We start from the raw sequence: 16,256 nt of genomic DNA on the forward strand, positions 1-16,256 counted from the left end.
CAATATCAATGTAGTAATAGTCGGACGCCGAATACATTGTCCGATCTGGCCGAGACCGTTAAGGCGTAAGCCTGTACGCCTGCTAGATTTTTTACATTAGGCAACGATGTATTCTTTAAAACAATTTCATTGATTGGTTTAAATAAGCATCATTCGCTGACTATACCTACATGTCCCATATTTCGCTGTTGATGTTGTGTGATTGCTGGTCAAACTCACAGCAGAGAATCACTGAATATTCGAGCAAATTTCTGGTAACGAAGTAGGTAAAATTTTTGAAATTGTCAAGTTGGATGCTTGTTCGGTGTTGTTTTTAACGCTGCCAGCGCCATGCGTATATAGAGCAGCGGTTCTCAACCTTTTTGGACATGCGCCCCCCTTCGTGATGGTCAATAAGATTGCGCCCCCCTGACCTTCTTTCGTGAGGAGCACACGATTCCGATTCCGGATCAGAATGAGAAGGCCGCTATTATATTAAAATCGAAAAATGAAGCAATGTTGAATTGCGCGGAGCGCGAAGAAAATCTCAAGAAAAATTAAAATCTCTCAAAGATTTGGGAGCGAATTCGTAATTTCAATTTGCATGTCGACGGCAGCCAACACATACTAATTGAATTAGGTGTCTACGGCTGCACAAATTCCCTTCTACGGCCGCAGGTTACCAATCCCTTATCTATATACATATGGTATGTCTTACGCGAAGTTGGAATCCGCATTCCAGTTGTTGAGTCTTTAACATTTCTGACAAATTTCCTCCAACTTGTTTGAAAATAGCAAAAAAATTGAACACGACATCAATTTATTTCAAGGTAGATTGCACTGAGACTAATCCTAATGCTGATCCTAATCCTAACGGCGTAGCTCTGTACTGCCATGCTAAATTTGATCAGCTTTTGAATTGAATTATATTGTGTTGATTTGGGGTAGCCTAAATGAAGGCGAAACCAGGCAACCTGTATTGCATCTAAGTCTATCTTGGGCAGTCCATTCGCCATTTATTAACAACAGCTACCCAGTGCACCGAGCTTTAGGCTACTGCCAAAGCTTTGAAGTAATGAATGACTTACACGTGGGAATTGCTCTAAATATTCAAAGAATATCAAAAATTTGCTCAAATGAAATAGAAATCAGCCTATACTCCGTTAAGCGCTACTGCTAGAGTTTGAATTTGGCGAGCTTTCTTAACATACGGAATAAGTTTCATCTTCAACAATCGTCTTCTCAGAATGGTTGTGAAACACATGTTTAGTCAAAACTCATACAGACTTTGTCAATTTCTCGCGCCCCCGCCGGAGAGCCTCAGATTGAGAAAGGACTTTCACGTGAGATGACACCTGTTTGCATGTAGGCCTATATCAGGGGTCGAGAACCTATGGCTCACGAGTAGGGCTGGGCACAATGATTGGAATACTCGAATCTGAATCGAGAAATAATTTTAATGATTTGAGTCGAGTAGTAAAATACGAATATTTCGAGTACTGAAATTATACGCTCCTCGCCACTTATAGTTAATTTATAAACGAGAATTATAGTCGAGAATTATAGTCGTTGAAGCCTTGAAACCTTGATTATCCTTGATCGGTGGATAACCCAAGAATTATGAAAGAAAAACTGAAATAACTCCGCTTCTACGGCTTGGAATTGAGTCAAATATGTTTTGCATAGTTTTTGAAGACAGCCCAACAATTTCATGGGGTTGGCAGAAAAATTTGAAAAAATTTTTTTTTTGCATTTTTAGGCAAATTCAAAATTTTCAAACTCTACGAAAGCCGCGAAAATTGGTTGGAATGAATTCAAATTTGGTGTGCGTCGTTTTTTAAGGCAACCTAACGATTTAATCAAGTAGCCAGCAAGATTCAGGAAAAAAGGCTATTTTTGAACAGCCCTAATAGACATGTCTTTGAGAGTTCAAAACAGTGGCCTAACCATGGTTAGGGGCTCGGACCCTCCTTTTTAAAATGCACAACTTTAAGTTGCTGTCGCGCCAGCGACCAATATCAATTGCGCATACGATGTGGGGCTACCCAACATAGCGCGCCTCGAAATCGTGGTTTGCACTACACGGTGATTTATCAAAGAAAATAGCACACATTGCTACGCCTGCATGACAATGCAGTTTTCAAATGCACATTGTCTTCCTGATTTACGGCGAGAAATGAACTGCCTTGGATGTGACATTCACAATTACAAATTCTGATTACAAACATCGCAATAACTATTCACGTTCTTGATTGGTAAGTAGCTTTGCATAGTACAGCTGTTAAAATGTAGGCAAGTATCACAACGCTACTTTACCGCCAAATACTCTGAGAATTGAGAAGTTGATCATATTGTAGATTTTTGGAATCAGTGCTACAATTACGCTCGATTAATAGCAGCTATTAGCTGTTTACGATGATTTGCGCTATCACGTATGATGCTTAGCCCATCTGTACCTCACCTATGTACCCTTACCTCTCCTTCCGCGCCTTATTTTCGAACACTAAATATGTATATTGCGTGACATCGATAGAAAATACCAATATCATTGAAAGTTTCACAATTTTCCTTCATTCATCCTGACGGCAGGTGAGGCACTGCCTCACTCTCGCCCCATCATCCCTCGTCACTGACGTATCACCCTTGCAGTGGGTATGCAAACTACTACTGTGATGACAATGTTTAGATCCTACTACGCATCAGGGGTCCTTGAATTTAAAAAATAGCATCAAGACGAGCTTGCGATAACGTATGACTGGCGACTCACCAATTAGCAACCATACCACTAAGCCATCAGTAATACATACAACACCAAAAGACGCATTACTGTAAAAAACTTGTAAATAATAAAGTCACACATTCATTGTTTTCTACATCTGTTGGAAATCTAAATGTTAATTGTCTTGAAGCTTCGAAAAATATCATATGGCTCTCACTGTAATTAGAATTAAAAAGATGTAATTGAACAGGATACATGTAACTGAAGTTTCGCAGGCTCAAAAAAGTCAACCAGCATGGTTAGTACGAGATTTTATACAGAAAACATGGTGCACATGCACACGACGAATCCCGTGTAGTGAATTGGAATTAGTGATAATATGACGTCACGTATTTTCAATTGCGCGGTAAACAGTTGATAGACATGTATGACTCTTTGGGAGTTACTTTGGTAAATATGGGGTCAATCTCGCTCTTCGGACGAAAAAAGTTTCCGACCCCTGGTGTATATATTGTTTTGTTTCAGCAGACAAATAGGCTTAGATTAATTCTTTAGTATTTTGAGTTGCTCAAATTTACCACTGTCATGGTGGTAAATTCATCCGTAGGTTAAGAAACTCTGATGCCTCGGCCTTACGATGAGTCCATCTTGTCTTCAATTTTTCATGATTTAAGCAGATCTCGAGCCAGATGTATTTAAGCTAATTATTACTCACTCCAACGACAATCAAGCCGACTTTATGACCTTTCGACAATTTTAATGTCTCCTTGTTGATATCCATCATTGGATGATAGTCCCCTTCTGTGGCCGAATTCGTACACGTATGCGCGATGGAGGCTCGTGGAGGCGCGAGCAGTATAAGTGAAAAACCTTCTATAGCGATGCATGTACCAGCTAAGATGCCTAGTTATATCAACGAGAACATGCTGTTGCTGGGAAACGAAATCGTTGGTTTGTGTACTGTATAGATCAAATCACGATGGCATGGTTTATTCTAAATCCGATGGTCAGGTACGGACTTGAAACAGTTTCAGAGAATAAAATCGAATATATAGCATATTTGTTTATTATTAAATGCGAACGAGAAGATATCGGAGGAAGCATTACGTGTTTACATAGGATATTACAAATGTTTGTCTTCTCATTAGACATTGGCAAGTTTGGACCCGTATCGTTTATTATTGGCTATAAATCGATATTTTCCTAACATGCAATTAAACATTCCCGTTCCTCTCGAAGCAGAAATCCAATGTCCACAGACTGGACCTTTTCGTCTGACTTGGCTCGAGTCGCGTTGCAAAAATGACTTCACTTTACTTGACTCGTCGTTTCAGAAATGATGATCGACTCGTGACTCGAAGCAAAATTTACGAGTCAATTTCAAGTCATCAATTTACCGGCGTCGACTAAATCGATGTATCTTGCCCAAGTTCGGTTCAGTGGTCGCAATATGGATTACTAACCTATAATCGCAACCAATCAGTCAATGAGAGTGAGTTTTATCGAGCGTTCATTGTTATAGGCCAATCACATATAAATTGATCGCAAACACATTAATCAGAGCTTACACTTACAGCTTAGGTTGTCGTAAACTATAGTATAGTAACGTAATCTAGCAATATGCCTCTGTTCTATAAACTGCTCAATGCCCAGTGCCGAGTGTTCATTCACCCAGCCCTCTTGCATGATTTAAATCGAACTATAACATCGTTTGTGCGTTTGTATCACTCATCAACAACGAGAAGGTTAAAATTTTATATCGTGGAATTGTATGCGGGTAGTGTGTGGTATCATATCATTCTTTTAATTTCTTGGATTTCGCATTGTATCCTGTAATTTGGCTGATATTTGCAGACAGATAATTACAGGATATGCCGTTGCGTGCGTTGTTTTACAATTCTTCATATGCATGAATGATACAACGCCTTTTTGTGTGTATATTCAACTCTACATCCGTTCCTCGATCCAAAATAAATGGGGACCCAAACTTAGAAAATTTAACTTGACTTGACTCGAGTCACCTCCAAAAATGGAGGACTTGACTAGACTCAAATGTGCAATGAACTGACTCGAGATCACCTGTAACTCGAACGTACAGTGACTTGATCCCAACAGTGATATGTTGTATATCAACAAACGTATCCCAAAATATGACGTTACCGGCATGAAATTTCGAATAGTCCGGGCGAAGAGGGCGCTTAAGCTCAATTTACTATTTTTAGATGGTACACGAAGTCTTTCTGTAGGCATAGACTTGACTGGCGTATTTTGATAAAAGTCGACTCCATGGCACCCAAATCGAAGTGTGGACGGCCTCTTCCGACAACACGAACTCTGTCGTTCCGATAATTTTTCGCGCTAACAGGATTATCCAACAAGTAAGTGTTAACACAGTGAATACCAACGTCAACCCAAATGCTCCTACAGCACGCAAAGAGGTTCTTCCTGCACTTCAACAAAGTAATATATGGTCTATGAATATAAGTGGCACTTTGATTGTGGCTACGCGGAAAAAACGAAGCAACGTTTGTAGGAACGCATAAAACAGCATGTCCTAAGATTTATGAGAACACGCGCATCACGATCGACGATAGGCTCAACCATCGACTCATCCCCAGAAGCTTGATTCAGAATAGGGAAAGCCCTTAAATTCAGCCATTGACAAACATTTGTTGGATAATCCTGTTTGTGCGTTTCTCTACTTTGTTAATGTCTCTACGTTGATCATCTTAAATCATATCGCTAGTGTGCGAAAACCGCGTCTCTCATGAAGATATTCTCGAATCAGTAACAAAGTCCTTTACATTTCACCAACACATCGCAAAATATATATTACACATCCCTTGCAATCACGGTCCAGGGAACTAACGAAAGCAGCTCAGCACATGTGTCATACTCCACTATGGGTTATCATACACGTTTTATATTACAAGTGAAAAATACACTACATGTCTGTAGTAAGTCATAATAATCAGCAACGCAGTATCCTATTTACATGCTTTTTCCGGGCAACTTTTGCTATCCTGTGACCACTGTACGAAGCATCTACCATTCTGGTTGTTGTCCAGATATATCTGAAAAATGGGTAGAAATTAGGGCTGGGCAATATGATTCGAGTGCTCGATTCTGAATTCTAATGATTCGATTCGAGTATTAAAATTTCATAGCCCTTACCACTACGAGTTCATTTAACTATCAGAATTATAGTTTCGATACTATTTTCCACTGCGGAAGGCTGTAGTAAACCTCGATCGGGCGTATCGCAGTATACGAAGCATGTAACACAAAGCTACACGCGTTCGTGTAATGGCATATCTGTGAAATCATGATCAAACCGCAGCATTGTCACAAAGTACAATACAATAGGTATCTGTCGAAAATATGCCAAGTAATGTTTAATGTGATATAAAACTGGCATTATATTCTTTGTGATCGCATAAAAGACACATATTAGAACTTTGCACGTCATTTTACTGTTGTGACGCCATAGTGAGCGAGACTCGATCCCTCAACCAATGATGTGTGTATAGTATATACACAATGATTGGAAACTGCCACGCCCCCTAACGCTATAAGATCGGTTCTTGACGAAATCAGTCCGTCACAGGATAATATAGATAGATAAATAAATATCATTGACATGACTCGAATCAACGCCTTATACTTGATTCAGAATCGAGTCGGCCAAGTACTCGATTTTGCCCATCCTTGGTTGAAATCCATCCAAGGTAGTAGATACTATACCCGTGTTTCGTGTCAAACACGTTTTAGGTATTACAGGCACTGATCAGAGCTGACCGTTACCGCGTTACCAGCGTAACAGCCATAATGATAGTATTACTGATATATTTATGGTTGCCATGTAAAACTTAACTTTATTATAACTTGAATAGGATATTGATATTGAAGTGAACCCGAATAATTTCGGCTGAAACTCGTCAGGGGTAAGTTGCTGACGATTACCCGTGACGAGTGTCAACCGAAAATATTCGGGTTCATTTCAATATGAATACACCATTCAATTGTATATTGAAGTTCTGCACCTCCAAGAAGCCCTTTATTATAAATACAATGAAAAGGATTATCATATGAAGCAAATTAAGCGTCTGCTTAATTCTATCCTCAGTCTTGTTCGACAATCAAAAATAACGATTCGGCGGCTTGTGATGAACGATGTGAAGAACGATTCGGCCGCTGATTGTCGATCAATGACTTTACACATACCTTAATCAGGGGTAAATATGCCCGTTGAGGGCACGAAGCATTAAAGCAGGGGATACAAGATTCAGTGTGAAATTATAGGCTGCTTAGTCGTAACAGTGAAGAATGCGCAACAACCAGAGGTGGTCAGTAACGAAGTACTTCTACTTTTCGGAAGTACTCAAGTGGTTTTTCTCTACTACTGGTACTTACTCAAGTAGATTTGATTTTCTCTTACTTCTACTTCTACTTCGTAATATTTTGCGATCTACTAACTTAATTTTCGCTATTTTCAGTTTGTCAAGTAGAAGTAGTTTAATCCTCCAACACGAAAGATAGTCTGAGGAATTTCGGGGATGTTTTCACGGAGTACCAACATTTAATATTAATAAAAGTCTAGTAAAGCCCAGAAATTTTGTTGCGCTTAGCGCACAGTAGTTATGGAGTGACAAATATGTTTTCACAAAAGTATCAGTGAATATAATTTAGGTACCGGATTGCTTGGTTCCGCTCTCACCGCATTGTCGCCCATATCAAATATTTCATCACAGTAAATATGGCCCACCATAACGTTTGAAACTACCGTTTCGCAATCTAGCAATTACCTATCACATCGTAATCAAGCAGCCCATGCCGTGTTCTGCTAATCTGGAAAATCTGGCTTTTTTAACGTTACACCTGTTTTAGCAGATCACCTTTGAGGCTTCATGGACAAAAGACATGAAATATATTTTCCGGTTTTTATAAGGGGTATTTGTTCACTTTCAATTCCGAGTATCATAATTTGAGTTCTAATTACTTTCGGTTCTTCTGTCTGCAGAACATACATGTTGAAGCTTAAAAGCAAGTTTAGGATGAAAGCATTGCTTCTATTTTCCGAAAATAAAGCTACACTAAATATAAATTTTACGATCCACAATATTTGGTATAAACGTATTCTAATCGCGCAAAGTGTTGAAACCGTATCCGAAGCAACTTCTCCGTATTGCTCTTCGCCCAAAACTAGGGGCCTTATAATACGGGGTAGGGCGCCATGCCATGATGTTCTCTAAAACGGGGTCTTGTAGTAAACAAAGGATTTGTATCGCATTTTCATATCAATACTGTAATTTGCATCTCATGATGCGAATGAATGCTTATTCCGTCGAAAACTGATACCTCCTGGGATGCATCAATACGAATCAAGCTCTCCGCACCTTCCGCATAGCTCAATTTGCAGCTTTTAACAGTCCATGCGAACTAATTAAGACTGTCTTCAAAACTATTTACTTACTTGAGTAGATTTAAAGTCAGTCAATTCTACTTTTACTTCAAGTAGTTTTGGTGGCTTATGGAAGAAGTACTTCTACTCGTACTTGAGTATATTTTTTCTTTGCTACTTCTACTTCTACTTGAGTAGCTTTCTTGACTACTTTGACCACCTCTGGCAACAAGTAACTTTGTTATGACAGTGCAAAATGATTTGAGTACTTCAATACGTATCACATATTAATTGTAATGATTCGAAGAGAGTTAGTGAGAGTCGATTTTCTTTAATAGTGAAAATATATGCCTACTACCCAACTTCCTATTTCCTATTTATTCGAGAGAATTGTAGTTTCGATAATATATTCGTAATGATAGGAATTTTAGAACTTATGTCTTCAATTCATACATTAAACCAGAGGTCTCAAACTCAAATGTGCTCGCGGGCCAATTTCCTAGTTTTGATGACGCCGCGGGCCGCAGCATCAATGGTAAGGATATTTAATGGCCTTTTTTGACGGGACCTTGCAGACAGGCATTCCACAAGCATCGTAGCAATGTAATTTATTAACGCTTTTTGACACTGAAAAAAATCACATTTTCAATTATTTGAATAAAATTGTTTTTGCGCCGGGCAGAATTTTTTTAATTAACGAGTTATACACATCATGTGAGACGATGCATTCATGACATCGTAAAACTGTCGGGTTATAATATTTCAACTAGTGGACTTATGACGAGCAACAACTTTATGTAGACTATTTTAAAATCTACCGAAGGTTGATCTGATATCAGAGCATTTGAGCGGTATAGCCTAATCCTATGGTTTTGATATCGTCGTGGTAATTATAGGCTATTGTTACCGTCATTGCCAAACACAAATTAAATAAGCGTAAGATTTTGCCTTCGATATATCAATAACAACTTGAATACACTCATTATTGAGCCATAGTAATAGCAATGCTTCTTGACCTATTTAGTGATCGTACCCCTTGTGTTTCCAATAAGATTTCTAGAAGCCCCTGTCCATTTTCAGCACAATTTCTGATGGTACCTATTTAAATCAGAAAGTCGCGCGCAGCGCGAAGATTTTTTTCCAGTTGAATAAATTGGCCAAGAAAATATGCCACAGCATATGGACCTACAAATTCTACAATGCATCTCTTACTCCCTGATGTGGTGCTTCGTACCCCGATGGGGTCTACGGACCCTGGTTAAGTACCCCTGGAATAGAAATGTCCAATCGGCGAGGAATTCGTTGGTGTTACAGCTGTAGAGCGTACTACCACCTTACTCACCACCGATAATGACATGGATGAAGAGAAAAAACAACATACAGCGTGTAACCAACTATATACGTCAGGGGGTAACAGAATACCCATGGTTGCCATACTGACCTGATTAAATATTGATATAACCTACCCAACGCAAGCTACGACCTTTTGATATATTACTATTCTCCATGAAAGTTGCATAGATTGATGCGTCCGTATGATTACCAAGTCACCATTCCGAGTCGCAAGTCCTTCTCCGATTTCAGCGTTTGACCCGACTCAACTCGAGTCATTTTTATTAAATCACCCAGTCATTCCGAAATCAAGTAATTTTACGAGATGGTCGCACCAAACCAAATCATAATTTTCAGTCACGAATCATCAACGGGTCATGTTTTATCATCATGAACTAGAAATGTGACGTAATAGCTGATCTTCTACCGCATGGTAGCTGTTAAAAGAGATGTGATAGTGATGTTTGTTGGGATTTCAGTGATTTTTATAGTAGTTTTTGCGTGAACTTTAAGTTCTTATATCTAAAAATGTATATGGCACTTAAATATATTGTTGATTACTTGAAATTCCAAAATGCCGCCGCGGGCCGCACAAAATGCTCTTGCGTGTTTGAGACCTCTGCATTAAACGAATATTGCAAGTCCAGGACATTTACAGTACACGCCAGTCAATTTACTTATGGTTTCTTCTTGCTGTTTTTCGTCCGACGATCACTTTGACATCATGGTATGACACTAACTAATTCTGATACACTTCTATGGCAGGGCAAGAATAAGTACCCGGGTGTTCAGATTCATATTCGGAAGGCTTCGAATCAATTTACTTCAATATCAATTATATCACTCCCAATGACGCCGTAACAGTATGGGGAATGCGTGTGAAGTTCAAATACGTCCCATTGATGCGATCACTTAGAACAGGGGTTCTCAAATTTCTTCACCTTGACCCAAATGTGTGTTTTATTTGTATCTCGCGACCCAAGCCTAGCACATCGAAATATATTCAGTTTTATTGTTAGATACTACGTTTCACGGGCATGTATGAAATATATAAAAGGTCGACACAATCAGTAGTTCAAAACGCAGATATATGAAACATATGTGACGCCGATATTTCAATTGGGGTGCATTGTTGTCCTCGTAGGGTCGCATTTGCGCTGCAGGGCTCAGATTGCAAGGACTATTTCGACGACCGGACATGTTAATATCGAGGGTTGTGGACAACCAGCCACGGTTTTATCACCGCCGACCTTTTTTTCACCGCACTTGACCAAAACGAATGTTGGCCAAAACGCGTCGCGACCCATACTTTAAGAACCCCTGACTTGGAAGATAACGCCAGTTCTACATCACTATGAAGTTTTTCGACTATATCCATGTCATAGCACTTTTTTACAATTGAAAATTCCTGTGGGTTGGTCACCACTTCACAGAAAATTCAATCCCAAATACCATGTGAATTGTAGTACACCAGTTGTTGTTAAAATTATTGGACCGCGGGCATGTTACGGGCATGTGTGAGATAGAGGACACGCAACATTTGCACGCAACGCAGCTCTATGAAACATGTCTGACGCACGCGATTTCAAATTGGGTTGCATTATTTTTCTCTGGGACTCGCATTTGCATACTTATCTGTGCTACTGTCTGCTTATACTGCACACATGAGACTGGTGCCCACTATTTCGAGAACAGGACATATCAATATCGAAGGTTTTGGCCAACCAGCGAGAGTCGGCTGATTTTCATGACCAAGCCATATTGCAGTAACAACTTTTCTGCGTTCATCGCTTATCGACTACTAGCACTCAACAGTGACCTCGGAAATGCGTAAACGGTCCACGGGTTATCGCGCGAAGCGCAGTGATTTTTTTTTTGGGTTGAAGCAAATTCAACAAATATTACATACATATCAAGAGATCACCCTGGTGCCGTCGTGACCCAAAATTATACCGTTCGTGACCCATACTTTAAGAACTCCTGTACTTCACCAATGGCTCCCAACCGGTGGGGAATTCCCCGCTTTGGGAGAATTTTGTAATTTACAAAATAAAATCTGGCTTTGCAATAGTAACGCAAGGTACGAATATATTTTATAAATTTCAATTTTTTTCAGGGGGGGCGGAATCATGATTTATGAAACTATTTTTCCCAATTGAGTGTTCCTTTTGGGCCGATTTGTAGGTAGAAATATGTCGAAATGTTATTTTAAAGGTCACTTTTCGTACAATCCCGAGACGATATTGTTGGGGCCGCCACAGCTCCTCGACCAAAATACTCCTAATTGGGGAAAACTCATGCCGAATCCATAACAACGAGGCCGTTAGTGAAAGTGTAAACCTTTCTTTAAAGACAACATACGCCGGATCTTGAAAATCAGGCCAAATTCTTCGATCCAACTCAAAGTCTTCGCAAGTGAACTTTCTTTGTTTATTTAACAGCTACTCATGCGGGGAAAATCCTACCAAAATAATCGCAATATTTACACAATACTACCTACCTATTTTATTTCGATTCATTTATTTTGAAGAGAAAAGGATCGGCGTAGCGAGGAGAGGGGCAAGAGGCTATGCATCCCCCTCAATATATTGTAAATTTTCATCAATTATTATAATATCATGGGGCACTTTTTGATGAATTTAATCAACATGAATAATTTCTGCGAGCGAATTAATGTCACTGGATTTATTTCTTTTCCTACGGGAACACCTCTTCAGAAATACATAAATGTAAAAAATGACTAATACGCGTGGCTTACAGAATAGAATTGAAAGTGGGGTCAACGTTGAAACGCAGTATATTCATAGTATCGCTTGAAACCGTTGTGATGCTTCAGTTCAGAGGTGTGCACCACGCCGGCATGGGACCCTTTATCGCATGCATTTCCGCGCCAGGACACATCAAGACAAATACCAGTATCGGCAAGCCTGCGTTCCATCTAACTATACGCTGGTAAGCTCCCATTAAGATCGACGGCGATGAAACTTTGGCCCCTAAATCGCCTTTTAAATGCGTTTAAAATCTGAGTCCCCCGGTAAAAATCCGACGCGTCGAGAATAATATTTAACCCAGTGAAGAAATACTAATTTGGAACTGCAAGCGTCCCACGAAAGGATTTTTTTAGTTTAATCTAGTGTACGTGCAGGCGATTCCAATATCTTTTGACTAGCGACAATCTTCACTGGCGATCTAACAACAAGGCTCAACAAAGTAATTATTAACAATGGCCAACCCGAAGCGATCTCGCGAGAACTGCATGAATATTCTTAACCGTGTGGAATCGGTGCACCAAATTCTCGAAGATACCGTTTCCACCAGCTATACCAGTAAGTTTGGTCATGTCTATGCAATACATGCAGCTACCAATTTAATTGACCAAGTTCATTCAGTGGATTTGAAAAATTTTCGCACGACTGTAGGCACTTAATACACACTGATTTTCATGACATTAATGTTAGCGATAGCCATACATTGATAAGTCTGGCGTTTGCCGTTACCCAATCCGGGCACGCTCACGAATCGCATAAGAACATACTTGGTTCACTACGGAAAGGGTGTGTGTGTGTGTGTGTGTGTGTATGTATGTGTGTGTATGTGTGTATGTGTGTGTGTGTGTTTGTGTGTGTGTGTATGTGTGTGTGTGTGTGTGTGTGTGTGTGTGTGTGTGTGTGTGTGTGTGTGTGTGTGTGTGTGTGTGTGTGTGTGTGTGTGTGTGTGTGTGTGTGTGTGTGTGTGTCTATGAATTGAATGTATCGAAGGTAGTGGAGAAATTGCCCGTAAAAGCACGGATCACCTATGGGGTCAACGACTATCGCTTTTGTGAGGGCTTACATATAGTTGGTATGGCCCTGCTTGAAAATACACTCTGTAGTCTCCTTAAACTAGATCAAATATTTTCCACCCCTCCCCAAGTGTTTTTATTTCTGATTAAGCCCTTGGACAACAGAACACCTATAGTCTTAAATAATTGATACTGAAGTGGTCAGCAGTACCCTACCTTTAGATTAAAAGCCTCGGCACCCGCCTAATTTTTAATCACAAATGGTGTTTACGCGTGAAGAAGGACCTACTTAGTTATCGGACTGGTTTATGCCAAGTTAAAATTTTTTCTCGTGTATATCCCACGCTGTCCACGCGTCGACAAGGGTTCGGAACCACTGCTCTGGGGCGTATCTTCGTGTTATATTAGATCTGACTGATAATATTACCACGCGGTAGCCTATACAGGCAGGACCGAAACAGAACTTCGTCAGCCCCTCCCCTGGTTGAGGGTGGGCGGATTGCTGCGTCAAATTTTGCTCCTTACTATCCGCAAGCGCAGGCTGTGGTGGCGAGTGCGCTTGTGCATGTGGTTGGATTGACGTCTCACCAAGTTGAGGATAGACGGGTTGTGCCAGCATGCTTTTCCCTGACGACTGCCCTGGTGCGTTCACTTGTGGCTGTGCCATCATCGTGCCTGAGATATAATTTACTGGGGTTTCGGCGAGTTATAATATTAGAAATGGAATGATATACCGAAAGCCTGTGGTCCGACGAGAGTCTGCTCTGTAACAAACGGGATTTGAGCAGTGACCGTTGGCGGCTGATACGAAACCAAGTATTCCGCGTTGTGCTGGATATCCATCGGTGCCACAGATGAGGTCTAAATTATTAAGGTGCTCAGTAATGTCGCACTGCCCTGTAATAAACCTAGTTGCTGAAGCGCCACTACGAACTTCAAATTATACGTAAGCCACGCCTCCCAAACACCTACCTATTCCCCCAAATAAGGTTGGACGACGGGACGTATCTCATATCCCTTGATCGATTGTTAGAATACATACCATGAGCAATTTACAGTTGAACATAACAGATGATGGGATCCATACATGGCGTTGCCGTGATTACTATTCGTGATCGATTACGACGACTACGGCTTTTTTAAGTAATCGTAATCGATTTTGGCATATAATTATATCGATTGCTTTGTAAAATTACGATTCCATCGATTTATCTGTTACAATTTCTATGAACATGAAATAATGAATCAAGAGTGCGATGTACTAAGTAAAAATGTCGAATTTATGAGCATCGCTTTACATTATTTCATTTATACTTTAGCTATATGATGACTAAGGCAAGTTTTTGCAACTTATTTTACGGCTTCCTAAATACTCAGAATTTATATAGTACGATGTTTTAAGCTGATTGTAGGGATTCTATATTGCAACCAATGTTCCCTCTAATTTTGGACAAGTCTGCGCACACACACCAACTCACCGCGCAGAACCTTTGACAACAGCGCGTAACGACTAACAAAAAAAAGGTCATCACTTCGGACTTTTTGTGCGCAACTTAGATTTTCTGTGCGCAGAGACCGCGTCAGCACTGCGCATTAGCGCACGTACGCAGCTTAGAGGGAACATTGATTGCAACTTTTTGCATCCTTTTTTTCTGTTTTTCATGCAACTTTTTACTGTAATTTTCATTAACTATTACACAAAATGTAAAGAAAATGAAAAAAAAACATGCTATAAAACTATTTCCAGGATGGGGAAGCGAGTGGCGCAGTCAATTAAACACTGCAGTCACGACACCAATGGACGTTGGCTCGAATCACGGTTCTGACCAACTTCAGCGTGTCGGAGGTTTCTCTAGGCTCCTCATTGCCGACCTTACTATTGCATTGAAAAGCCCAGACTGAAAGTCGGCAGCAGAGACCACCATGGGGGCGCATGGGAGCGAGAGGGGATGAGGAATGACTACGAGAGAGATTGAAAAAGACGTTCCCAAGAAAAGACCTATGTGCAATATCGAGTATTACGAAATTCGTGTCGTGGAGCACAAGGCCTAAAAGGCGATAAGCTCCACTGTGTTGTGCCCATTAATGCAATATATACTTCCAGAATGTTTGTATTACCTTTGATTCGCGTAACAAAGAGCTATATGATAGATTAGCAACATCTCAATGTTATTTATGAAGCAACAGCAATCTTGCAAGCTAGAAGTTCAACAACCCTAACCAAGCACGACAGTGCCGGCTGCCGGGTGGGGTTAAGCCCGCTGCACACTGAGCTCGCGACCCGATAAAACGAGAGAATCGCGCTTGTCTGCGACGGTGCCATGCAAACCGGAGTTGCCGGCAACTCGCAACATGCCGTCTGCGACAGGGTTGCGCAACTCCACGACAACGTTGAATATTTTCAGCTTTGTCGCGAGTTGCGAGCGACTTGTCAGCAGTTACTGATCGTTAGCTCTATGTCACCGCAATAGTTTGTCCGGGCATTGCGTGTTTTGGCATCTATGCATGATTGTTTCCTCATTGAATTTAGACTGATTTGAGGCCATTTTAAAACTTGAAGCTTAACTGCAAGAACGCATTCTACTGTAAGCAGAACCGGTACTTGGTAATTAACTAAGAAAGGGGCGGCCAACCCGTGGCCCGCGGGCCAAATGTGGCCCGCGAGAAGGTTTTGAGTGACCCGCGACGTAATTCTTGAAATTAGTTATAACACAAAAAATTGATTAGCCAGGTAATTTATTGTGAACTGGCAAGACCAACTAAAACTTTGATTAGCCTGACCACGGAATGTATGATGTTGATGACTAAAATATAAGTTCCGACGCATTGGCGTAGCTAGTCACAATTTCCGTATATCTTCGTATATGACCAAACAGTATAATATTTCGTGGCCGATTTATTTGACTTGCTATTTTTCTTAGAACTTCTCGCGATTTATTGTCACTCGATTTCTTTGTTTTAGTATTGGTACTCCCCTGAAGATTAAAATAAATAAAAAACGCCCAATTTACAGAATTGGGCCTGACTATATTCGAAATTATGAG

General features: G+C 40.4%; 2 protein-coding genes across 5 annotated transcripts in view; both read right to left on the bottom strand.

Moving 5' to 3' along the window:
• LOC145448277 (uncharacterized) overlaps window positions 1-16,256 on the bottom strand; it is a 219,879-nt gene that overhangs the window by 187,968 nt on the left and 15,655 nt on the right. The window contains exon 1 of one of the 4 annotated variants that reach the window (XM_080326644.1): window positions 3,414-3,657. The exons of 1 other annotated variant lie outside the window; for it this stretch is intronic. In XM_080326644.1, coding sequence (XP_080182770.1) covers window positions 3,414-3,482 — 69 coding nt within the window. In that variant the 5' untranslated portion in view covers window positions 3,483-3,657. Of the gene's footprint in view, window positions 1-3,413; window positions 3,658-16,256 lie in introns of those variants that run through there. 2 more of the 4 variants (XM_080326641.1, XM_080326642.1) reach the window with 2 other exon arrangements.
• On the bottom strand, window positions 13,529-14,499 carry LOC145448729 (uncharacterized). The gene is made up of 2 exons (XM_080327190.1): window positions 13,947-14,499; window positions 13,529-13,887 (listed from the first exon to the last, which is right to left on the bottom strand). Exons 1-2 carry the CDS (start codon window positions 14,053-14,055, stop codon window positions 13,529-13,531), a joined length of 468 nt encoding a protein of 155 aa, XP_080183316.1. The 5' UTR covers window positions 14,056-14,499.

Source organism: Botryllus schlosseri, chromosome 10 (assembly GCF_051294905.1).
Source record: "Botryllus schlosseri isolate E-star chromosome 10, Bs_hap1, whole genome shotgun sequence".
Lineage (NCBI taxonomy): Eukaryota > Metazoa > Chordata > Ascidiacea > Stolidobranchia > Styelidae > Botryllus > Botryllus schlosseri.

Coding starts and splice junctions, on each gene's coding strand:
- LOC145448729 (XM_080327190.1), bottom strand. CDS start 14,055: ATGGATATCCAGCACAACGCGGAATACTTGGTTTCGTATCAGCCGCCA. Junction 13,888..13,946: donor CGTCGGACCACAGGCTTTCG/GTATATCATTCC, acceptor ATTATATCTCAG/GCACGATGATGGCACAGCCA.